This window comes from Lathyrus oleraceus, chromosome 3, assembly GCF_024323335.1.
Source record: "Lathyrus oleraceus cultivar Zhongwan6 chromosome 3, CAAS_Psat_ZW6_1.0, whole genome shotgun sequence".
In the NCBI taxonomy this organism is placed as follows: domain Eukaryota; kingdom Viridiplantae; phylum Streptophyta; class Magnoliopsida; order Fabales; family Fabaceae; genus Lathyrus; species Lathyrus oleraceus.
This window is the reverse complement of record NC_066581.1, coordinates 78501090-78528399: the sequence shown is the minus strand read 5'-3', so window position 1 is coordinate 78528399 and position 27310 is coordinate 78501090. Positions and strand designations below refer to the sequence as shown.

General features: G+C 38.7%; 1 protein-coding gene across 1 annotated transcript; it reads right to left on the bottom strand.

Moving 5' to 3' along the window:
- Positions 1-24622: 24622 nt before the first annotated feature.
- LOC127132718 (uncharacterized) lies at positions 24623-25601 on the bottom strand. The gene is made up of 2 exons (XM_051061683.1): positions 25397-25601; positions 24623-25019 (listed from the first exon to the last, which is right to left on the bottom strand). Exons 1-2 carry the CDS (start codon positions 25450-25452, stop codon positions 24827-24829), a joined length of 249 nt encoding a protein of 82 aa, XP_050917640.1. The 5' UTR covers positions 25453-25601; the 3' UTR covers positions 24623-24826.
- Positions 25602-27310: the final 1709 nt, after the last annotated feature.

The following is a 27310-nucleotide window of genomic DNA, read 5'->3' as shown; positions in this document are numbered from 1 at the left end:
AAGTTGGGAATGTGTGATGGATCTGAAAAGAAAGTCAAAAGCATAGCCTTCATGTCAAACACTGAAGAGAAAGAGGAAGAAAGTGGTCAAGATACTGATGAAGATCTGGCAAATGATGTAGCATTACTGGGAAGACAGATCAACAAACTTCTAAAAAAGATGGATGTAAGGTCTAAATCTAATGTCAAGAATATCTCATCTGACATCAGTAGGTCCAATAATGCTGGAAGAAGAACAAGATCTGATGAAAAGTCCAAAGAAGGAAAAGGAGTACAGTGCCATGAATGTGATGAGTATGGACACATTAGAGTTGAATGTGGGACCTACCTCAAGAAACAGAAGAAGAGTCTTGTTGCTACTTGGTCTGATGAAAGTGAAACAGAAGGAGAGTCTGCAAACCTTGTGACTGCCTTGACTGGAAGATGGGGTTCTGATGAAGACTCAAGTGATGATGATGTAACCTTTGATGAGTTAGCCTCTACCTACAGAAAGTTGTGTCACAGAAGTGAAGAAGTGTGTCATCAAGTGGAAATTCAGAAGAAAGTGATAACACAACTGGAGAATGAGAAGGCAGAACACTTGGAAACCATCTCTAAGTTGAAGACTGAAGCAGTGTTCTTGAACTCCAAACTGGATGAGATGACAAAGTATGTCAGAATGTTAAACAATGGATCTGACACCTTAGACAAAATTCTCCAGACTGGAAAAATGGCAGGAGACAAGTCTGGCCTTGGGTTCAATGAATCCAAACCTGAGTGTAGTCACACTGGTAGCAAACCAAAGATGTCACAGCATGTGTCACAACACCATAAGGAAAGACAACATAAAGGAAAACACCAAAGATGGAAGTCTGGCCTTGGGTTCAATGAATCCAAACCTGAGTGTAGTCACACTAGTAGCAAACCAAAGATGTCACATCATGTGTCACAACATCATAAGGGAAGACAGCAAAGATGGAGATGTCATTACTTTGGAAAATTTGGTCACATAAAACCATTCTGCTTTAAGTTGTATGGTTATCCTAGTCCTTCTCATCATCAACCTAGACCCAAACGTCACATCACTGTCAACAGAAAACAATGGGTCCCTAGGACTGGTGTTACTAACCTGATAGCTGACACTTCCTTCAGAGTTTCAGCCAAAGAAGATTGGTATTTTGACAGTGGATGCTCCAGACACATGACTGGAAACAAAAACATGCTAACTGACGTTCATCCTCATGCCACCAGTTATGTAACTTTTGGTGATAAAGCAAAGGGTGAAATCAAGGGGATTGGAAAGCTAATCTGCCCTGGAGTCCCTAACCTTGACAATGTCCTACTTGTTAAAGGACTGACTGCAAACCTAATAAGAATCAGTCAACTATGTGACCAAGGTCTAACTGTAAACTTCACAAAAACTGAATGTTTGATTACTAATAAAGAAAATGAAGTGATCATGAAAGGAGTCAGGTCTAAGGACAACTGCTATATGTGGAGTTCTCAAGAAACTGGTTATTCATCAATGTATACTCTAGCCAAAGAAGAAGAAGTGAAGATATGGCATCAAAAATTGGGCCATCTGCATCTTAAATGAATGAAGAGGATTATATCTACTGAAGTTGTCAGAGGAATTCCAAACTTAAAGATTGATGAAGGAAGAGTCTATGGGGAGTGTCAGATTGGAAAACAGACAAAGATGTCACATCAGAAGCTCAGACATGACACCACTTCCAGAGTGTTAGAACTTTTCCACATGGACTTGATGGGACCTATGCAGGTGGAGAGTCTTGGTGGGAAAAAGTATGCTTATGTGGTGGTGGATGACTTCTCCAAATACACCTGGGTCAATTTTATAAGGGAAAAATCTGATAAGGTATTCAAAGAACTTTGCATAAGACTTCAAAGAGAAAAATAAAGTCAGGTTATAAGAATCAGAAGTGATCATGGGAAAGAATTTGAGAACAGCAAATTTGCTGGATTCTGTGCATCTGAAGGAATTAGCCATGAGTTCTCATCTCCCATTACCCCTCAGCAAAATGGTGTGGTAGAAAGGAAAAATAGAACTCTCCAAGAATCTACCAGAGCTATGATTCATGCTAAGAAATTTCCCTACCACTTATGGGTTGAAGCTATGAACACAGCCTGCTATGTTCACAATAGAGTAACCTTGAAGATAGGGACTCCTACTACTTTATATGAAGCCTGGAAAGGAAGAAGACCTACTGTCAAATACTTCCATGTGTTTGGTAGCAAATGTTATATCTTGACTGATCGTGAACAAATAAGGAGGATGGATCCCAAGAGTGATGAAAGAATATTTCTGGGTTACTCAACAAACAACATAACATTTAGAGTCTTTAATTCCATAATAAAAGTAATGATAGAATCTATCAATGTTGTGGTTGATGATCAATAGACTGATGTCACAGACGATGTTGAGACATCTCAAAATGATGGCCCAGCTGATTTCCCAGACAAAATTAATGAGAATGAACTCACTCAAGCTGAACCTGAAGCTGAGAAAATTAATAAGGGACCCTCTATCAGAATTCAGAAGGATCATCCTAAAGATCTCATTATAGGAGACCCAAATAAAGGAGTCACAACTAGATCAAGGGAAGTAATCTCACATGGTTGTTTTGTGTCCAAGATTGAGCCTAGGAATGTCAAGGAAGCCTTGACTGATGAATTCTGGATCAATGCCATGCAGGAAGAGTTAGGCCAATTTAAGAGAAATGAAGTATGGGAACTGGTTCCAAGACCTGAAAGAATAAATGTTATTGGAACAAAGTGGGTCTACAAGAATAAATATGATGAACAAGGGGTGGTTACTAAAAATAAAGCAAGATTAGTAGCACAAGGATACACTCAAGTTGAAGGAGTTGATTTTGATGAAACATTTCCCCCTGTAGCTCGCCTTGAGTCCATTAGACTATTGCTTGGAGTGGCATGTATTCTGAAGTTTAAACTATTCCAAATGGATATAAAAAGTGCCTTCTTGAATGGTTACTTAAATGAGGAAGTATATGTTGAACAACCTAAAGGGTTTACAGATCCAAATCTTCCAAAGCATGTGTATAAGTTGAGGAAAGCCCTCTATGGTTTGAAACAAGCTCATAGGGCTTGGTATGATAGACTCATAGTGTTTCTCATTAACAATGGATACAGGAAGGGAGGCATTGACAAGACCTTATTTGTTAAGAATGAAGGAGGAAAACTCATGGTGGCTCAAATATATGTGGATGATATTGTGTTTGGTGGGATGTCAGATCAGATGGTCGAACATTTTGTTAAACAAATGCAGTCTGAATTTGAAATGAGCCTTGTTGGAGATCTGGCCTATTTTCTTGGGCTACAAGTCAAGTAGATGGAAGATTCTATCTTTCTATCTCAAAGCAAATATGCCAAAAACATTGTTAAGAAGTTTGGCATGGAGAATGAAAGTCATAAAAGGAAACCTGCTCCTACACATCTGAAAGTCTCCAAAGATGAAAATGGTGTTAGTGTAGATCAAAGTCTCTACAGAAGCATGATAGAAAGTCTGCTATATCTCACAGCAAGCAGACCTGACATTGCTTTTGCTGTAGGTGTTTGTGCTAGATATCAAGCTGAACCAAAAGTCAGTCACATAAACCAAGTGAAAAGGATACTTAAATATGTCAATGGCACCAGTGACTATGGGATGTTGTACACTCATGATTCTGGATCTATGCTGACTGGATACTATGATTCTAACTGGGTTGGACGTGTGTTAGATGCCCAAAAGTGCTTATTTGAGCTATCAAATGTGGGCATCTTTCACTCCTTTTTATTGCTAAAGTGTTCGAAACCGCCTTTGTTTTAGATGAATTGCAATACAATGTTAAACGATCTTGGTACCTTTAATTTGTGCGTTATTTTGCAGGAATTAGGCAAGAAATTATAGAAAATGAAGGCACAAGAAAGTTGGCAAAGGGACCAAGAGAAGAAAGCATTCATCAGCATGCTCGCTAGGCGAGTGGTGTAGCGAAGTGCTCGCTAGGAGAGCATCCAGCGAGCTGCTAGCGAGCATTGCCAGAATTTTATAGTAGCAAAAGTCAGCAAACTCGCTAGGCGAGCAGCCAGCGAAGGTGGTAGCGAACGCGCCCAGACTTGGTCAAAAGCACAACCAGCACTTGCTCGCTAGGCGAGCCACTAGCGAGCCCCCGGCGAGCAATTCCAGTAGCAAAACCACCAAAGCTCGCTGAAGCGAAGGTTGAAGCGTAGGCTTCGCCCAGCGAACATGCAAATCTGGCAAAGGATATTTCTCTGGGCGCAGGTGCCTCTGGTGCCTATTTTAGGGCTCGCTAGACGAACCATTCTGCTCGCCTAGCGAGCTGTATACGTGCGTTTTCGACGCCATGAGATTTGGTGTATAAAATGACTTTTTCGACAAATGATGACATGGGATAAAACGATTTGATTAATAAGTATGGTTCGACATTTCGACAAAATGGAGGTTCTGTCATTTCGACAAGATATTTGCAGCTAGAAAAGTACTTTTGACAGACATGGAGAACATTGCAGTATATTGATAATTCGACAAACATCCTGAAGGATGACGTCCTTTCGACTTAAAGTGTAAATTTGAATTTGAAAAGTTGTAACGTTTGGCAAAAGACGCGTGGAAGCATCTGGCGAAAGGAAGAAAGCCATGTGTCACAGTTTTAGGATTTAGTCGTTAGTAACAGTTATGTTATTTGTATATAAATAGGGTAGTTGTTATCGAAAAAAGGTGTGAAAATTTACTTGTACAAAATTCCTGAAAACACTCAAAGTACCCGTGTGAGAGAAAAGAGTCATATTTGGAACATGTATGTGTAAACAAACACCAATTCCTTCAAAGTTTATTTCATAAAGTTTAAAGTTCTTTACAAATCTCTTTTATGTTTTCCAGTCATTTATCTTTCTGTACTTTCTACTTTTCGACACTTTACATTTCATCAGTTATTTTCCGCCATTTACTTTATCTTGTTAAATTTACATCTACTTAACGCTTTAATCAACATATTTCGACGTAAAACACTTAGAGAACAGAAATGAAAGATATGAAAGTGATTCTAGACATCTTCAAGACCATCTAGATCTGCACATGTCCTAGGATTTGTGTGGTTGATCCTGCAAGTAACCCAATTCTACAAGTTTTGGTAAACCAGAGGTTGTTCGCCAAAATTCACAGCGAACAAATTGGCACGCCCAGTGGGATAGTGCAGAAATCTAGAAAATTAAATAATCGCTAGTCAAAATTTGTTCTTCATTGTATGAGACTGAGAAGCGGTAAATTAGCCGTATCCGAAGTAGAAATACCTAAAAGAACAAGAGTAAGGAAAATGGCGAACCAGCCAAATAATCCAAACGAATCCATCCCAGTATCCAACCCTGTCCCTTCGACAGAAGGCAATATAGGATCGGTCCCTATGTCAGAGGCTGTACCTTCGTCAACAGGGTCGATACCAGCGATTTCGATATCGCAAAACGCGCCTAGTTCGTCCTTCAGGGCACAACAAATGCCTATTGGGACACCCCCTCCTGTGGGAAACACTTCTAGGCCTTTTGTAACAAATTTCACCATGCCTCCGCCTGGTAGGGAACAACCCTTCGGAATGCCAACTTCGGTGATGGCGAATTTACATAACTCCCCGTTAATATATTCAGATTCGATAGCCAACGTGTCTTCACCGTTACAAGGGTCAGGATATGGTGGAAACATGAGTAGACTGAATCAACAACCACTTTACGTGCCGCCGATAACAAATAATTCGGCGCAAGTAATTAGACAGCAGATGGATGAGAGTAATCATGATATGGTCCAAATGTTGACGCAACAAATGGGAGCGGTGTTTAATCCCCTAATACAAAACACCACCCAAACAAACCAATTATTGGCGGCGCAGATGACGCGCCTTGCTGATTTCTTTGGAGTCCCTCAAACTCGACACAGAGAACAAGTAATTCATAACCCAGTGGTAGCGGTCCAGGAAGAACCTACGATAAACCAGATACCGTTGGATAATCCTCAAACAAACGTTAGAAACCAAGAGGATGTAGTCGAACAGCCTCGTGTCGAAATCCCCGTTCCACAAGAGCCTAGAAGGATAGTAATCCAGAGAGGCCAGGACGCGGATGCCGTATTGCAACAACGGATACGGTATAATAATCCTCCTGTCGAAAACAATTTGGCAGCCATGGTCGAAACGATAATGGCACAAAATGGGATGAATATGGGTTTACAAAGGCCTAGTTACGCATCCCCACTATCAGAATATATTCTGCAAGAAGAACTGCCACCAAGATGGAAAGTCCCTAAGTTCACAAAGTTCTCAGGGGACACTAGTGAGTCCACTATAGAACATGTGGCACGTTATCTGATCGAGGCAGGGGAGATAGCCCGTAATGAAAATTTGAAAATAAAATATTTCCCTAGTTCCTTAACAAAAAACGCGTTTACTTGGTTTACATCGTTGCCTGCAAACTCAGTATACACGTGGACCCAATTAGAAAGGTTGTTCCATGAACAACTCTACATGGGACAAACAAAAATAAGTCTGAAAGAATTAGCCAGTGTCAAGAGAAAACACTCCGAACCTATAGATGATTATTTAAATAGGTTCAGATTGCTAAAGGCTAGATGTTTCACCCTAGTGCCAGAACATGAGTTGGTCGAAATGGCCGCAGGGGGACTAGATTATTCTATAAGGAAGAAACTAGATACCCAGTATCTGAGGGATATGGCACAATTAGCAGATAGAGTGAGACAGGTCGAAAGATTAAGGGACGAAAAGTTCAGGGCAAATAAGAATAAAAAGGAGAGGGTAGCCTACGTAGGGGTTCGCCAAGACGATGAGTTCGACGAAAACGAACCAAATAACTTCGGCGAACAAGAGATTGACCTAGCAGAACTAAAGCAAGGCCCACCTTATTCGTGCAAAGTACTAACTCCGTCGAACGGAAACCCAGTCGAAACCAACGATAAGTTCCCCAAAAGGACTTATACGTTCGACATCACCAAATGTGACGAAATCTTCGATCTGTTGGTTAAAGATGGTCAGTTAATAAAACCACCATGCGCTAAAGAACCGCCTATGGAACAACAGAAAAAGAGAGGTTTTTGTAAATACCATAATTTTCTCGGCCATAAGACGTCTCGTTGTTTCCTTTTCAGGGATCTCGTTCAAAATGCTATCCGTGACGGAAGGCTGAAGTTTGGTGACAAACCAAAACAACAGATGAAGATCGATTTGAATCCTATGCAAGCAGTCGAAGCCCACTACGCTGAACCATCCGTCGTAAACATGGTAGAGGCCGAAGTTGCTCCTGATGGCAATTTGGAAATGGTGGAAGCCCCTGGAAGTTTCGACGCAAATGTCAACATGGTCGAGATTGCTGATGATCTCGCAAGCCAGAAAAGAATAGAAACTACTGAAGGTTTCGACAAGAAGGACGGTGACAACGCTGTCGAGAATGTGGACTTTCGACAAGAGGAGAATTGGGACCGCTTGGGACAGCCAAGTGGGAAATATGATTATCTTGTGAAGTACAATGCGCCGGCAAGCTCTCAGATCGACATCAACACAATCCAACCAAGCGGTTGGGGAGATGCTTCTTCAGAAAAAAATGAGGAAACAGTCGACGCAATTGAGCATTCCCCTAATACGAAGGAGAGGGTTACTGAAGACCTCGCGATTGAAAACAAGGCTGCTGAAGGCCTTGATTCTAACAAAACGAAGAAAGGTGATATCGCCAACTGCGTCAACACTATGGGGCCTTTCAGTAAAGAAGTCACAAAAATCAAAGTGGAAGCCGCTAACGGTCCTTCGAAGCCCATGATCAGTGGGATTCTGCGTAGGACAATGGAAAACCCCAGAAGAAATTGGAACAAATGTTGTTGCAAACATGGTCCCAGGACCGTATCTTGGTGCTGCTGCCCAGAGAAAGAGTTCGACCAGACACCAAAAGGCGTCGAAGGCAAAGAAGAGAGGCTCATCAGGAAGATGAACGAATTAAGCATCGCTGACGAACGAAACGTTGGGGTAAATATGGTAGAAATATCTCAGAAGGACCAGGTCGAAGAGGGCGAAGATCGTCGTCAGAAAGAGTACCAAAGGCTGGCGTATCCTAGAGAGGAGGAAAACTTAATGGAATTCATCAAGAGGTGCCAAAGGATGAAAACCGAAGTAATGTTGTGCCCACGCTGCAGCGCAGTCTTCGACAGGAAGGCAGCAACCAACCTGGAAGCGGTGGATAAGACCAAGAGGAAAGAGAATTGGGGAACAGTTAGATATGACCCAAGGAGAAGTGATCACCACCAGTGGAGGCACGGAGAGAGACGCCAGAACACCTATAAACCATCTGACAAAGCAACGGACGACAAATGGGTTCAACCCATTAGAGACGCCCAGGGGCAGAAGAAATGGGGGAGGTTTGAGGTTCAGAGAGGCGCGTCGATGGAGGGCAAGAAGGAAATGGAAAAACACAAGCCAAGACCGTACCCTTCAGAGAATTACAAAGGCAAAAATCCCATGTCCCGATCCCAATGGAGGAGGTTCCAAAGGCAGAAGAGGGCAGAAATAGAGATGGCAAAAAAGAACACGAATGGTCCAGACGAAGCAAAATCTAGCAACAATCGTCAGACAAGGAGCAGGAAAGAGACTCCCCTCCAGATCAATCCTAGCAGAGTTGTCGAATCGGTGGCGTCGAAGGAGAAGATGCAAGAAGATGATGAAGTAACCGACAGTTTTAACTCTGACTCAGAAGCATCCTTCAACGTGATTTGCAACGTGGTCTCTGTTCTCCCTAGAGACTATGATAGAGTCATGGAAATTGAGGATGAAGGAGACGAAATGGAAGAAGAAACAATGGCACACAAGCCCGTCTGCTACTACGTGATGAACAACGGATGCGTCGAAGAGCAGAACGCTTTCTTCGAAAGACCAGACGACTCCATGAAAGCGCATTTGAAACCTCTGTTTATAAAAGGAAAGGTGGAAAATGTTGGTGTGAATAAGATACTGGTGGACGGGGGAGCGGCAGTGAATTTGATGCCCCACTACATGCTGAAGAAGATTGGAAAAGACGATTCGGACGCGAAGCCTCACAACATGGTGCTGTCGAATTACGAAGGGAAGATAGGAACAACTATGGGAGTCATCCAAGTGAACTTAACTGTAGGAACCATAACAAGGCCTACAATGTTCATAGTCATCGCTTCGAAAGCCAACTACAACCTGCTGCTGGGTAGGGAGTGGATTCACGGCGTAGGAGTTGTACCCTCTTCAATGCACCAGCGGATAGCCATATGGAGGCCAGATGGAATCGTCGAAAACATCGAGGCTGACCAAAGCTACTTCATGACCGAGGTGAACACTGTCAACAGCCAAAGCTTCGACAAAAACCTGGCTCATATACCTCCCTGCAGCCCGGCAGAATTCGACTTGAAGACGACAGACAATGCCTATTGTTCCATGTACCTGCATCCAACGCATGGTTTCCAGTGGGATAAAGAAGTGATTGGCGAAACTTACATATGGGGAACCACTCATATAGCGCCGACGGGATGGGGTAGTGAATTTGACGATGACGAGTGAACAATCAGCGATCGAAAAGATTACGGCTTACATAGCCGAAAACAAATTAAAAGAGGCCCTTGAGGCTGAAGTAAAAAATATGGTTGTCGAAGCCAACCAAGAGAACTCCAACAAACAATGTCCCCAAGAAGACGTTGCGGAAGATCATGTCACCAACCAAATGGGCGGATGGCAACACCAAAAGCTTGACGCCATTTACGACGACGAACCTCTGGGGTTCGAAAAAGATCCAGTGTCAACTAACGAGAAGATGGTGGCGCAGGATCCTTTAGAAGAAATAAACTTAGGAGTGGGGGCAGAACATAGACCAACGTACATAAGCGTAAAAATGGACCCCCAGTTCAAGGTCGAAATAGTCCAGTTGCTGAAAGAGTTCAAAGACTGCTTCGCATGGGATTATGACGAAATGCCTGGTCTTGACAGAAGTATGGTCGAAATGCAGTTGCCAATAATGGAAGGAAAGAAGCCAGTAAAGCAGACTCCGAGACGCTTCGCACCAGAAATCCTGTCGAAAATAAAAGAAGAGGTCGAAAGACTTCTAAGATGCAAGTTCATCCGCACAACCAGGTATGTCGAATGGATTGCAAATATTGTTCCAGTAATTAAGAAAAATGGCAAGCTTAGGGTATGCATTGATTTTCGAGACTTAAACTCGGCTACCCTAAAGGATGAATATCCTATGCCAGTGGCAGAAATGCTCATAGATTCTGCAGCCGGCCATGAGTACTTAAGTATGTTAGACGGATACTCTGGCTATAACCAAATTTTTATCGCTGAAGAAGATGTTCCTAAAACGGCTTTCCGTTGTCCTGGAGCCATAGGAACGTACGAATGGGTAGTAATGCCTTTTGGTTTAAAGAACGCTGGAGCGACTTACCAACGCGCCATGAATTCCATCTTTCATGACTTCATCGAAACTTTCATGCAAGTGTATATTGACGACATTGTGATTAAGTCTGTTTCAGGAAAAAATCATATAGATCATCTTCGACAATCCTTTGAAAGGATGAGGAAGTTTGGTTTGAAAATGAACCCACTTAAATGTGCTTTTGGTGTGCAGGCGGGTGATTTCTTAGGCTTTGTGGTCCATAAGAAGGGGATCGAAATAAACGAAAATAAAGCCAAGGCCATAATGGAAGCGAAAGCGCCATCAACCAAAAAGGGGTTGCAGTCTCTGCTAGGGAAAATCAACTTTCTCAGAAGATTCATCTCCAACCTCAGTGGGAAGACACAAGCTTTCTCTCCTCTGCTTCGACTAAAGAAGGAAGACTTCGCATGGGGGCAAGAACAGCAAGCGGCTTTCGACAAAATCAAGGAATACCTGGCTAGTCCCCCGATCCTGATGTCTCCTTGCAGAAAAAGAAGTATGAGATTGTACATTTCGGCATCAGACAAAACATTAGGAAGTATGTTGTGTCAAGAAGATGAAAATGGCGTCGAAAGAGCCATTTATTATCTCAATAGAGTCCTAAATGATGCCGAAACTAGATATAGCATTATAGAAAAGCTATGCCTATGTGTATATTTCTCTTGTATGAAATTGAAGCATTATATAAAACCAGTCGATGTATATATTTCTTCCCATTTCGACGTAATAAAGTATATGTTATCTAAATCTATTTTACATAGTCGAATTGGAAAGTGGGCTTTAGCTTTAACAGAATACTCCTTGAAATATCTGCCTTTAAAAGCGGTGAAAGGACAAGTGGTCGCTGATTTCATAGCGGACCACTCTATAAACGAAGATGTGGAATACGTCGAACTAGAACCTTGGAAACTGTACTTCGACGGTTCCAGTCATAAAAATGGAACTGGCGTTGGGATGTTGATTATTTCTCCTGAAAAAATTCCAACAAAATTCAAGTACAAAGTTGAAAGTCTGTGTTCAAACAATGAAGCAGAATACGAAGCTTTGATCGCTGGACTTGAAATCTTGTTGAAATTGGGGGCAACGAGAGTCGAAATAATGGGTGATTCCGAACTGGTAATAAAGCAGTTGACGAAAGAGTATAAGTGCGTGAAAGAAAATTTAATCATGTACTTCGTAATAGCCAATAGACTTCTCAAGGCGTTCGACAATGTCGTCTTCAGGCACATTCCCAGGTTGGAGAATCAAGAAGCGAACGATCTGGCTCAACTAGCATCCGGATACAAAATGTCGAAGGAAAAGTTAGAAGAAGCCATTGAAGTCAGAAGAAGAGTCGTATCCACCAAGTTATCCCCATCAGATCTAGAGTCAATAAGATTAGGATACGGTGACGAAGAAAACTTTGAGATATTCAACATAGATGATTCAGGGATAACAGACTGGAGAAAGCCTGTCAAGGATTATCTACAAGACCCAAATCAGAAAGCAGAAAGAAAGATAAAATACAGAGCTTTGAGTTACGTACTTTTGGGAAATGAATTGTTCAAAAAGACTGCAGAAGGAGTTTTGTTGAAATGCCTGAGTGAGGACGAAGCCTACATAGCCTTGTCGAATGTACACAGTGGGGCGTGTGGCGCACACCAAGCAGGTCACTAAATGAAGTGGCTATTATTTCGACAAGGAATGTATTGGCCAACAATGTTGAAAGACTGTGTCGAATTCGCAAAAGGCTGTCAGGAATGTCAAGTACATGCAGGCATACCCCACGTCCCTGCAAGTGAGTTGCACTCAATTATAAAACCTTGGCCATTCAGAGGATGGGCGTTGGACTTGATCGGGGAAATTCGACCAGCTTCCTCAAAAGGGCAAAGGTACATCTTGGTTGGGATAGACTATTTCACAAAATGGACTGAAGTTATACCATTGGCGAATGTGGATCAAGAAGCAGTCATAGACTTTATCCAAAAATACATAATTTACAGATTTGGGATACCTGAGACAATAACAACAGATCAAGGATCTGTGTTCACCGGTAAAAACATGCAGAAATTTGCGCAAGAAACAGGTTTTAAGCTCCTTACTTCGACACCTTACTACGCTCAAGCAAATGGGCAAGTTGAAGCAGCCAACAAGGTAGTGATAAACTTGATTAAGAAGCATGTGGGGAAAAAACCTAGAAATTGGCATAAGACTTTGGATCAAGCCTTGTGGGCTTGTCGAACGTCCCCCAAAGAGGCAACGAATTCGACTCCATTCAAGTTGACTTACGGACATGATGCAGTTTTGCCAGTCGAAATATATCTGCAGTCAGGTTAGAGTGCAAAGGCATCATGAAATCCCATCAGATACATATTGGAGTATGATGATGGACGAACTAGTTGATTTAGACGAGGAAAGGCTGCGCGCGCTAGACCTAATAAGAAGACAAAAGAAGAGAGTCGAAAGGTTTTACAACAAGAGAGTAAGATTCAAGACCTTCTTAATAGATGACCTTGTATGGAAAGTAATCCTTCCTATGGATCGAAAGGATGAATTGATGGGAAAGTGGTCTCCTAAATGGGAGGGACCTTTCCAGGTTTTGAGAACATTTTCGAACGGCGCGTACGAAATAGAAGAAATAGAGAAGGATAAGAGAATCCTAAGAATAAATGGCAAGTATTTGAAAAAATATAAGCCTATATTGCAGGAAGTAAAAGTAGTAACAGAATAAGTGCAAAACATAATTGTGATAAGATGGGCCAAATAAAAATGGTATTCAAAAGTTATTACAAAGAAAGCCTCAAAGGGCTGAGAGTTGCTAAATAAATTCGACTAAAAATTAAAATTGGCGAAAGTATCCTTCAAAGTGGCGAACTTCTGCCTCTGGAGTTGGAGTCGATGATCACAAAGACTTTTGTGAGTAGAGAGAGTCTCAATCTCCTGACTAAGTTGATGGGCTTTCTCTGCATGTCGAATACCCACCCTCAATTCTTCGTCAATCTCGCTCTGCTTGGGTTGCTGAATGGATGCCTTACGTTTCTCCTCTTGAGAGATCTTTTCTTGAAGTGCTGCTATCTGTGTTTTCCATTTTTGAATATTGTCATTGCAAGCAGCAACTTCTTCGACATACGTTTCAGAGAGCTTTTGCAATTTTGAAACTTTGTCAGTCGAAGTCGAAACAGCATCCCATTCAGCAGTTTGAGTTTCAGACTTGGAGGAGATTTGATTGGTAAGATCCCTTTGACGATGGAGATCTGCAATGGCCAAGTCAATGAGAGTCATCAGCTCCATCACAAAACTTCCAATCTCAGCAGAAGCTTCCAGGACATTCACTTGCTTCAAAATTTTCTTAAGACCAATTTGAGCAAGGGAATTTTCTTCCAAGACTTTAAACAAATCGACATCAAGGATTTTCGTTTTGATTTTGGTCAGGAGGTTGCCAAGTGACGGTGCTTCAGAAGTTGCCCCAGAAGTGGTCGAACTACTCTGCGAAGAATCCTGAAAATTAAAACGGGTGCTAAGCATGGCTTTCAGATACTCCAAAGGTCTTTGCACTTTGAGATTTTCAAGCTCCTCGCGAGAGAAACTGGTCGAACCAGTTGATTTGCCACTCCCTTGGGCCCGGTCAGGAGTAGGTGGAGTGTTTCGCGTCGAAGCATGCTCAACCTCTGTTTGTTTCGACTGGTTGTCCCCATCTCTGGCAGCTCCATCTTCAGGATCATCTTCGACCACAACCTCCATATCAATGTCATCACCCTGAGGTGCAACATTTAACCCTGGATGAGGAGGAGATTCATCTTCAGAAGCTTCACCCACTGTAGTGTCGAATTCTGCTACAGTTTGCATGTCATGATCACTTGTGGGGATATCTTCTTCTGGGGCTGTTTCCTCCCGAATTTTCTCAGACGTTCTTTCGACAGCCACTTGTTCCTGAAAATAATTCTAAGATTTAGAAGAAAAGATGCAGAAAAGGCGAATGTATGTTGTCGAAATAAAAAATTACCTCAGGAATCTCAGTATTAAAGCTGGATTTCCCACTCTCCGTATCTTTCGACTGATGTTTAGCAGGGGGGTACTGGCAGAATCCTTCCTAGTTGATTTAATGATAGATCTTTGGGAAGAGACCTTCGTGAGTTTCTTCTTCTTCTGAGGGGGAGGGATTAACTCTGGAGATTCGTCACCAGACTCTTCACTGGGGACTTTAGCCTCTTCTTTCTCCTCTTCACTCTTTCTCTTTTGGATTGTTGGGGATTTTCGACTTACCTAGCCATGCAGGCCAAAGCCAGTTAGTTTTGAATAATGGAAGGAAAATAATAAGAAGAGAAAAAGTTTTGTACTTTTGTCGAAGGCTTCTTAGCAGTACTGGGCGACGCTTCGACAGCAGCTTTCTTAGCAGGGATCTTCACGGCTAAGGAAAGAAAGAAAATTCAGAAACAAATATAAGAGAGACATGATAAGACAGTTAGAATAACAGAAGGAAAAATCATGTTTTTCTGTGAACACCTTCAAGAATGGGATCTTCCACGCGAACGTGTTCTATTCCAATATGAAGGTGTCCTGGATATTTGCCCAGATGATACTTAGTCGGAACCACACGCTCAGCAGGTTTTTGATACTTTTGACGAAGAATTTTCATAAAATCCCCACAAAGGAACCAGTCTGGAAGTGGAAAACCAAACGCCACCCCAAAGTCAGCAGTTGGCAAAGGAGGAAACTTTGGTGGATGACAATTGAAAGCCAGGTCATAGCGCGCCTCTGGTGAAAGATAGGAAGGCAATGACAGTTTTTTAAACTTCTCTGTCAATTTGCGTTTTAATTCAGCCGCTGCTTCGCATATGGTTCGACTAAGATCATCAGGTCTATACGCAGTTTCAAAATATTTTTGAAATTTCTGTATTTCCTTAATATGTCGTTGAATACCTTTTTTGGTCCGATCCTGCACAAAAGCGAAAGCATTTGTCAAATGTGTAGCAAAAGCAGCTACGTCGAAAAATTTGTTGGAATAATAATCCTTCCACCATTCATCAAACTCAGGAGTGCATAGGAATGATGGTCGAAAAATAACTGGTCGAATGTCGAGAGAATCATCAGCTAGTTTCTTCGACAGCTCTTTGCCTTCGTCTTCAGTGTGAAGGGAGTTATAAAAGATGATGGACCCCTTTTTGGGGAATATAGGTTGAGGTTTGATTTGGATTAGACCAAACTGTCTAGAAACAAGGTTGGGTTGATAAACTATCAAAGCGATTTGGTTTTTAGTGGTGTTACGATAAGAAAAAAGGAGCCTAGGGGTTAAGAACGATTCCCAAACATTTAGAAATGTATGCTCTCCTTGGCTTTCCCATCATCGGAGGAGTCGTTATCGCTTTCCCAAGCTATGTATGCTCTCCTTGGCTTTGATGATTTCTTGTGTGATTTGTATGATTCCTTTTCCTTTGTCTTCTTGTTCATCGGACAGTCCGGTTTGTAATGACCGGGCTTCCCACAAGTGTAGCACGACCCTCTAGTCTTTTTACCTTTTGAGTCATCATCTTTAGAGTACCTCGATTGTTTCCGGAAGTTTACCAAGTTCTTCTCGGAATGTTGGATGACGTTCTTTCTCACGTAACGATTGTAACGTTTAACGAACAACCCCATATCTTCGCTCTTGTCCTCTTCTTCTTCGTCGCTCGAGGAATAATCACTTTGCTCTTTTGCTTGAGACTTCGAGGAGGAAGTCTTAAGAGCTATTGATTTCTTTTCACTCACCTTTGTTTTGTCCTTCTTTTCTTTCTTTTCGTGTTGTTCTAGGCTCAAGAGTACTTGTTCGTGCTCTTGTAGTTTGTCAAATAATGTTGTCAAGTCTAATACGGTGAGATCATTTGCTTCTTTGATGGCGGTCACTTTCGGCTGCCATTCCCTGTTAAGACATCTCAAGATCTTATTAGTAGCAACATCATTGGAAACCGGCCTACCTAGTGAATGTAATCGATTGATGAGATGAGTAAATCTCTTTTGCATGTCATCAATGGTTTCCCCTTGCTCCATGAAAAAGAGATCAAACTCTTGTGTTAGTGTGTTGATTCTTGCCAACTTAACATCGTTCGTCCCCTCATGGGAAATTTGTAGTGAATCCCACATGGCCTTAGCAGTAGGACAATGGGATACACGATAGTATTCATCTACACCTAATGAGGAGATTAGGATATTTTTGGCTTTCCAATCATAATTGTATTTCTTTTCATCATCATCGGTCCATTGTGCTTCGGCCTTAGGCACTAATTCATTATTCTCATTGGTCATGGTTATTTCAATTGGACCATTGAGAATAGCGTTCCATATTTTTCTATCTATGGAATTTATGTGCACCCGCATACAGTCTTTCCAATAACTATAATTTTCACCATTGAAAACGGGAGCTCTATTATAAGTCCCTTTAGGTTCGTTAGCCATTTTCTATCAAAGTTATATTTTGAAGCACGGAGTTAACCGGAGCTCCTGATACCACTTGTTAGACTATGGCACGGATCTAGAAGGGGGGGTTGAATAGATCCCAATTAAAATTTGAGTCGGCGCTACCAATTAAAAATTGGTTTTGAAAAATTGTTTTAAGTGCGGAAGCGGCCGAGGAAAATATAGTCTAAAACGAACTGTTATTGAAAAATCGGATATGTGTCAAGCCTATGGATTAGTGATAATGTAGAATACGAATCACTACACTAGTCACACTATCAATGATTTGTTTCACTAGTTAGGATTCCTAGTTCTAATGATTCAAAGAGCAACCCAAACTAGATACACAACTAAGATAATTTTGGTTTAGGCAAATTATCAAACACTTAATGTGCAAAAACACTCCAAGTGATATTTATGTTGAGTAAGAGATTTCAATGAGTCTAGTACAATATTTTATTGTACTTTGAATTCAAAAATAGAGTTTTAACTTCTTACTCAATTAATATCAAGGTTTGATAAAAGTGTTTATACAAAAATCACTTAATTTTTAAGCTAAGAACAAATATGCTGAAAAATAGAGAAGACAAAGATTTGATGAGGCAGTTCCCCCGTCGTCCTCGCTTCGGGGTACGTCTGCCCTCAATTCTAAAACTAGAATTGAGATGATTTAATAGATATCACTTGTTGAGTATAACCGTTTATACAAGGATTGCAAAGCAAATATACAACAGAATTCTCAAGACGTTGAATGTTGCTTTCACTCCTTGTTCCTTGATTCAAGGTGAATCAAGTCCTTCGATTGTTGCTGATAGACCTCCGATTCCAGCCCCTTTATTGAATAACCCTCAGTTCTTCAAACCCTCGGCCCGGCTGATCTCAACTACAACAAATCGAACCCGAAATCTTCCCTTCAATATCGCTGAATCCGCTACTAGATTGACGAAGACTTCCTCTTCTCAATCACCTTCGCTCAGCTGAAAATTGATGAAGAATTCGTCCAAAAAAAACCCAAACACAAACCAGTCTTGGAGGACAAAACCCTAACGGTTTTATTCAAGAAAAAACTTGTCACAAGCTTCAACCCGAACCAGATTCCCCAATCTCGGCTTCGAACGTTATCACCTTTAACCAATCACAAGGCACTTCAAAAATGGTTGTGTGTAGTTGATGTGTTGTGAGATGTTGAAGATGAAGATGATGAATCTTGGACACCTATTTCACTTTTTCTTATTTCTTTGAACACTTGAATCAATTTGACAAAATGTTAGTTGATACAAGTAACTAAACTTCTATATATAGTAACAAACTAACCAACCCACTTAACAGCTTTTCAAACAGAGTGGGAAATACTTACAAACTGAATTTGCGCACGAACGGTCGACCATAGCAGGTCTATGCGTCGATGCATGGCCTGCAGTTTTGGACAGACTGAAAAATACATCAGTATGCGTCGACCATAGGTCGGCGTGCGCTGACCCGTGGTTCATGCGCTGACCCCTGTGGTCGACGCAAGCTTTTTGTGCGCTGACCCGTGGGAAATGCACTGTGTTATGCGCTGACCCGTGGGAAATGCACTATATTGTGCGTCGACCCTACGGTCGACTCAAACCCTGCAAATCTGCAAAAATTCAGATTTTTGTGGTTTTCATGCATTTTGTCATGACCAGATTTTATCCACATATGTTGTATGAAATATAACAATTTAGATGAGCATAGAAAAGGATATGATAGGTGATATGTTGCATTTGTTTTGTAGAGGTGGAATCGACAATGCCGATTCATCCATGGTGGTCATTTGTCATCATCGAAACCTATGATTGTATGTTGTATGACAGTTTGCCCTTACATATGCACATGTAGTCCAAAACATGTTTGGCCTTTTGGAAGTTAATGTTTTACCCTCTGCTACATAATTACTTCCATTGTCGGTAATCAATTGAACAATATTTTGTTCACCCATTTCCTCAACAAGAGTGTCCAACAACTCAGCTAGCTTATCCCCTGTCTTAGCATAGTCAGAAGCATCGACACTTTTCACAAACATGGTTCCCGCCGGACAATTGGCCAAGAAATTTATCAAGGTTCTACCTTTTCTATCCGTCCAACCATCTGACATAATTGAACATCCATATTTATTCTTTTGAACCTTGTGATTCTTCAACAAATCTTTTGTATATTCCAACTCCTTTTGAAGGAATGGAACCATAAGTTCATGAAAACTTGGCGGTTTCAAATGAGGACCATAACTTCCAACGGCTTCCAACATCAACTTAAAGGCTTTTGCATTTGCTATGTTAAAAGCAATTCCACATGTATAAACAAAGCGAGCAATATATTATACGGTCCTTGCCCTCGCTTCTTTATCACAAGCATCATTGAGACTTGTGTTCTTAGTCTTCTTAAAGACTAAATCCAATGGTCCTTTAGTCTTCTTGACAGCCATTGAAGATGTCTCAGCAAGCCTCTTTCCGATTCGAATTCGACTTATTTCCTCAATTTCATTTGTGTCATCCGCATCTAACTGGACCAACACTTCTTTTATCCCTCTTTTAATTCTCTCTTTCTCAACCATGTCGGCATGTAATATTGCTTTAACTTCCGCCGATATTTTCAAGCAAGCAACTACATCACCTTTTATTCCTAATTGATGCTTTTTTGCTCTACTAATTCCCCCACTACTAGTCAGATTACAAAAATCACATGTCACCTTCTTCTTGTTATTTATATCCTTCCAATGACTATATTGCCATGCTATATCAATATTAACACCGCTTGGTTTGAATGTTTGACCACATGAAGCAACCGGAGTAGAATTCGGTGTAGAGGAAGATGTTGACATGGTCCTCTTATAAAAATAAACATAACAAATAAAATTATAAATATAAACCAAAACAAAGATAATAAACATAAGAAATAAACATAATATGAAATGACAATATAAACAATATAAACATAACAAATAAAATTATAAATATAAACAGAAACAAAGTTAATAAACATAAGAAATAAACATAATATGAACATATATAAACATAACAAATAAAATTATAAATATAAACAGAAACAAAGTTAATAAACATAAGAAATAAACATAATATGAACATATATAAACATAACAAATAAAATTATAAATATAAACAGAAACAAAGTTAATAAACATAAGAAATAAACATAATATGAACATATATAAACATAACAAATAAAAATATAAATATAAACAGAAACAAAGTTAATAAAATGATATTTATATTGTTTTAATATAATAAACATAATATTAATATGAACATATAAACATTAAGAAAGTTAATAAACATAATATTTATATGAACATATAAACATAACAAAATATAAATATAATAAACATAAGAAATATAAAAATAAACAAAAAAGTTACAAAGTTAAAATAATTTTGAAAAATAGAGAGAGAGCGTCGGAGGAGAGTACGCCGGAGAGAGAGAGCGCGCCGGAGAGACTGTCGGAGGTGGAGGGGAGTAGTGAGGAGATTAAGAGATGAAAACATGTGAAGAAAGGAAAAGAGGAGGCTAGGGCAAAGTCAAAAAGAAGATGCTATTGTAAGTGAAAGAGAAAAACAGGAAAACAAAATACTTTTAAATGTTTTAAAAATTAAGGGTGAAATAGTAATTTTGTAACAAAAAATTAATTAAAAAAAACAGCGGTGACCCACGACCCGGGATCTCGCCGAAATCGGCCGCGATCTTTGATTGAGAAACGCTCCCCATTATGCGCGGGGAAGAGCCTTTCCGGCCGGACCGCCCGGGATCGCGCCGGGAGCGGCCGTTTTTGATAACTTTGGCTAATAGCTCTTACAATTTAACCAATTTACTAATCCAAAGCTACCGGTGAAATTAGTGTTCTAATTTCATTTAAATGGATTCCTCATCTCACTAATTCCCATTAGCTCTACTAATCACTTTTAAGTAATTTGAGGGATGTTACAACCTCCCCCCTTAAATAAAATTTGGTCCTCGAAATTTAGGGGACTGCATGAGGAGATGATGCAATTTATTCGCACTTTCGGACTACTGAAAATTCTACCAGTCTTAACTTGGTCCATTGTTGCTTACTTAAGCGCATATATCTTGTGTTTCACTTTCTTAACATGATTATACTACGATATTGTTTACTTGATTGTGGAAGGATTCTAAGGTTGGGTTTATACAACGTTGTACATAGTCCTTAAGTATTCTTGGTTTGCATGATAGAATATTATCGAGTATTATACCACATCCTTGCATGATTGTGATTTGAGATGTGAGATGTTTTTATGATAACTCAATTGGTTGATGGTCTAATATTGTCTAAGAGCACCCACATCCGTTGATTTTGAGGGTAGTTTCACATTCACCAATGACGCATGTGTCAGAATAAAATAGATAGTATTTAATGAATTTTTTTACCCAAATAACCCCGTTTTTAAAAGAATTCCCAAAATAACTCATATTTTAAATAATTTCTCAAACTACCCCATATTGAAGCATGTGTGCCAGATCAATTGTCGCCTACCCTTAAATTTAAAGAAGAGGCACCAATTGAATTGGCTTCTGCACGTAGTGCTGTCAATTGGCGTATGTTTGTAAGGAATGAGAGGAGACGTCAGTTGGTCTGGCGTCTGTGTGTGTTGTGTATTTTGTTTTTTGAAAATAATGGATATTTCATTTAAAAGTCAAAATTAGACCAATTGATATTAATATTAATATGCGTTCACATAAGAATACCAAAAATACTAATGTCGTTGATCGGGATGACCCAACCGACCTCGGGTACCACATCCCCTAGCTACCCGAACACGTGCCCTTAACCCAAGTTGATGATTCACCCAATGTGTTTGAGGATTTGAGGGCCCGGGAACATCACCACCACCTGCAAGAGATTCCCTAAGATATTCAGACAAATTCATGTAGTCTTGTGTATGCAATGAAGCGTTACCGCCATAGCTGAGTTCGTGACCCATGCCAAAGTAGTTGGATTGTGTTTGAGTTATTGGAGGGTAATCGGGACGACTGAAGGGAGACATTGGTGTGAATGGTGCGTCGAGGAAAGGTTGAAATGGTTGTTGTGGTGTTTGATAGCCATATGGTTGTTGCATGTTTTGGTTTTGTGATGTTTGAGCTTCTTGGCTATAGTAGGAGGGACGGTTGGTGTTAAATGACTGCTGAGTGTTTTGTCTAAGGCGACTATGGTAGGGTAATGTGTTGGGTGTATAGCAATGTTGGGTCTCTTGATGATGATCTTCTTGTTGGTTTTCATACGAGGGATACTCTTGGTATTGTGGTTGGGTGTTTGGCATGTTAAGGTCGTAGCTTTGTCTGTTTGTGGGCTGATAATTTTGATGGGTAGGGGGTGTGAGTAACCAGTCTAGCAATGTTGTGGGGGGTTAGATGTTGGACCTTCTTGTGTGTAAGTTACCTAACGTGGATCATATAGGTACATATCATCGGTGAGGAACTCAAATCCAACCGATATGTACCAAGCCATATAATTACGGGTTGGTTTTTCTTTGATTGGCATCACAACGTCACTTAAGACATGGTGTTTGCGGCATGCGCATAGAAGTTGGTGCGATTGTGGCAAGTTCCAGGCCTTCCGTATACCTTACTCTCATGTCATTACGGCACGCGCACATACTCGTCAGGACGCTTATGGCCATCTATCTGATGTTTACAAAGTCATTATCGTCATGAATGTCTACAACAAAAGCTTCTCAATGTTAGCAATGGAGGAATGTTTATCTTCATATATTAAGGGGACATAGTTTGGCACAACGATGAGATGCGAAGAAAGAAAAGGGACGACCAAACAACACGCTTATTATAACATAAATGGATGTGGCTGATAAAATGGTATGATTATGTAGTATATGTCGTCAACTCGGACACAATAATAAAAAATGTCTCAATCTTAGAGCAACCCCTGCATCATAATTTAGTACCTCCTTTCAATTTTTGTAACCTTTGATTTTTATATATTAATAACTTTTTATTACAACAATATTAACAACAAACATCATCACAACTTAAACACACTTAAAAACAACCACACTTTCCAACAAGAAACCAAATATCACAAAACAAACATTGGTGATAGGTCTGAATAAACAACACATACAATAGATATCAAAACAAATAAAAATATTTAACCACAATATTTAAACACAATATTTCTAACTAATTAGAACAATCAAACTGATATCATTTGGTCCAAACTGATATCATACCATTTCTCTCGCATCCTTATCATTTTTAACTCGCACTCACCCACGTACAGTATCGTGTCTCTCAATACTTCTAATTTTTTCGCCTTCAGGTATGTCTCCATCTAACCAACGAACTAACTCCCTCTGTAGTTATTTGAAACTACAGATGTTCCAGAAGAGCATCTCCCTCGGAGGCTTGTCTGTCGAATAAATCATTTTCACATAGCAACGACGAAGACGAACAGTGCTTGCAATATAATGAAAAGAGATGTGGAAAATGAATCACACCACACTTCTATTTATACAAAAATAAATAATTTATACAACACGCATGCGTCAGACCAATTGACAGCACCAATTAGATTGACAGCACCATGTGTAAAAGACAATTCAATTGGCGCCTCCTCTTTAAATTTAAAGGTATGCGCCAATTCATCTGACATCTATGTATTTACATTTTTTTTTAAGTGAGATAGTTTAGAAATTTATCTGAAATGTGACTTAAAACTGTGTTATTTGGATAAAACAATTATATTTAATTATGTAATGAATGATATAATAAACGCAATGTTGTCAAATAAAGCTATTGTGTCTTAGTTTTTAGTGTGTTTTACACTTACTTATAGTAATAGTTAATGGGACCCAATTTAAACTTTTAAATGAATCGTATGAATATTTAAAAATTGTAATCGAGTGGCTTAAATTTTTTTAAAGTGTAAAATAATATAAAAAATTAATTCATTTAAGACAACAAAATAAGTCTCATAGATGTGGATAATTCCCATCTAACAACTACTTTTCATTTCATCAAAATATACATCGATTTATATGACAAAACAACCAAGTTTAACACAAGACACTGTCTGAGTGCATTCTCTCTTAAAAACTTTTTTCCATATCATCTTGCATAAATAACGTGGTTGTCGTGCCCTACAGATTCAAGGCATAATGTATAAGAAAAGAAAATGTTAGGACATTTTGTAAGCTAGAGGACCAAAATTGAGGGTATGAAGAATGATAAAAATTGGATGTAGAAATGGGAGGTTGAGTGATGATGAATGAGATTCTTGTGAGGTTTCAGAGGTGTGATAGTGTTTGTGAGGTTTCTTGAAGAGTGGATGGGACAAGATTGGTATTATTTATAGTTGTATCAGGACTGATTGAGAAAGTAAGTTGAGGTGGGACAAGATTGGTGTTATTTATGGTTGTATCAGGACTGATTTAGGAACTTGTTGATACAACATGAAGTATAGGGAGACTTCATGTCTAGTAAAGTGGCAGTCATTCTGTTGATAAGATAAGTGGCAGTCATGCAACCATGATCCCAGAACTTCAAGGGTAGACTTGCTTGAGAAAATAAAGTGAGGCCAGTTTCAACAACATATGCCTATGTTTGCGCTCAGCCATTCTGGTGGTTTGTGTGGGCAAGCAAAGCCTATATGCTATGCCTTTGGTGTTGAATAGAGTAGTTAAAGCGGTTGGTTATTTGCAATCGCACCACAATCGACAACAAAAATAAACCAAGTCTCTCCACATTGTTAGTATAGTAAACATAGCTATTATTATTTATTACCTTATGTTCAACAAAATTATCATCAATAACCAACATTTACAACATTAAACATCTAGATGATCACACATCTCAACAAGAACTGCATCTCATCACAAATTATTAGACAAGGCAATTTTGACAATTTGAGGGCAGAACTATATTCGTCATAGAAGATCAAAATGTTATAATTTCTAACCTTCACTTTTGAATATAGTCTTTCAAAATATGATTATTGTCCTCAAGGATTGCATTTCTTCGCCAATTAGCTACTGCTTTAGCGACCGTAGCATTAGCACTACGAATCTCGTCGGTAGAAAACTTATGCTCGGCGATTCCTAAAGGTCCAGGCTGTAACACCTTAATAACAGTTTCTACATCTTTTTCAAGCTGCCTGTCACAAAATAAAAACAAGTTTAATTACATTTAATATTTGTCATGAACATACATGTAACATCAACGTCTGATTACTATCAACTACTGAGATTGCTCATTTTTAACCCTAACTACAAACACTAATCTCATATATTTAGAGGTTAACATCACCCAACATGTATTAACCATGTTGTTAATAGATCTAAGTATCTACCACTCACACCACGTCATATCAGTGTTGTCGATGGCGGCCCACGGCGGAGAGCCAAAATCTCGCCATACAGGATGCTTTGCGGCGCCGTTATAGCGGATTATCGTAACCCTAACATTTAGTTCTGGAGAGAAGAAAGAAAAAAAGCTTTTAAACAAAGATGAATGAAAGCAATGGTGAATTACCTAACTAGCCCAGAAAAGGGCAACGAACTTCGAAACCCTGCAAAAGATAGCTTCATCCCTTCACTTCACACACGCAATATTCGCAGAAACCAAATCCATAATGTTTCGGATGATACGGCGTCGTATTCACAGGAAGATCACGCTGTTGACCTGGATTTGGTTTGGGCTCATGGGCTACAAGCTTCTGTATAAGATGGCCCATAATTCAACAATAAGTCAAGGTGCTAAAATTACCAAAATGAAGAAATCATTTTGGTTTTAGTATTGAGATGCGAAAAAAAAACAAATTCTACATTGATTTATTTATAAATAATACAAAAGTTTATATATCACATCCATACTAAGGATATTTTCTTAAATGGGATGCAGATGAACTTATGACCCCATTAATTTCTTTTAAAATATTTATCAATCTATTAATTAAATTCTAAATAAATTAAAATAAAAATTTATAATTAAATTAATCCTAATTTTTAATTAAAATAATCAATTATAAAACAATTTATTTTATTAAGAAATAATAAATAATCATGGTCATTATTGTCAACTCATCGGAAAAAAAAAATTATTTATAAAATATCTAATTTTAATTTCTAATTAAAATAATTAATTATAAATTAATTTGTTTTATAAAAATAATAAATAATCATAATTATTGTCAACTCATCAAAAATAAAATATTTCAAATATTCAAAATTGAAGGAGACCGTCAGAATCTTAAATAATATAAAATTTAGAGATTAAAAAACTAATTTTTAAAATGGAGGAATTAAAAGTTAAAAAAACATCAAAATAGAAAATAAAAAATACATTTAAATTTAGTTTTAAAGTAACTCAATGTTTTTTCTTTTAAAAAATTTACTTTCTTCATTTTTTTATATTAAATTTACCCTTTTTTTTGTCTTATATTTTCAATAAGAAACTAAAAACTAAAGTAAAAAATCTCAAAATCTGATACAATGAAACTTTTTGTTTGAATATTCAGTATGAAGTTAACATCATCAAACTTTGGTTTGAATATTCGTTGAGAATGTTTGGAAAATTTAAAAAAAAAACAATGATAATAATTCTTATGTTTTTTATATGAAATAAAGCAATTGAGAACAAATTTTTATGTGAAGTTTTGACTAAAGTATTTACAACCAATCAAAAATCTGGTAACATGGAAGCTTTATTGATATAGGCTAGATAGACCGTTATTTAAGACCGAGAGATAGACCGTTATTTAAATCTACTATATATTTTTATTGATATAGGTTTGATAGACCGATATTTAAATCTATTATATATTTTTATTTTTTTAGATCTTTTAATGAATTATATATGAATTAATATTTATATTTTTTATCATTAGAATTTGGTTGAAGATATTAATTTTGAAGTCAAAACTTCTTTTTAAATTGTGGAGGATATTTAAACAATGTTTTTAACTTCTTTTTTTTGTAATTTTATGAATGATAACTTTGATGTATTCATATTTGATTGCTTCAATTTTAGACTCTTATTTTGTGAGTCATGATTTTGAATTATTTAGAATATTGCGTTTTGATTATTTTGTTGCTAATATCAATAAATTTTGAGTAATTTATACGTCTAGTTCTAGATATTATGTGTCAAGAAGAAGACAATTAGGCATTAGAGAAGTTAAAGAAATTGTTTATTACAGGAAGTTTAATTATCATGGTGTTTGCAACTGATAGAGATCTAGCTCTAATAAATGTTGTTCTAACAAGAGCATACACAAACTTAGTCAAGATTGTAAAAAAATACATGTGTCCACCTCTAGAGAAATGAAGTTCCCTAGTAAAATTCTTATACAACTCAAACTTAGTATGCATCCTCTCAAAGCCATGTTTGATCATATCTTTCATCATTTGCAATCTCTGATAACTGGTGAGAGATAGTTAAGCGCAA

What these genes read in the sequence shown, in the direction of transcription:
- LOC127132718 (XM_051061683.1), bottom strand. Translation starts at nt 25,452, where the DNA reads ATGAAGCTATCTTTTGCAGGGTTTCGAAGTTCGTTGCCCTTTTCTGGG. An exon ending in CCCTTTTCTGGGCTAGTTAG is followed by an intron (nt 25,020 to 25,396) that starts GTAATTCACCAT and finishes ATTTTGTGACAG; the next exon opens with GCAGCTTGAAAAAGATGTAG.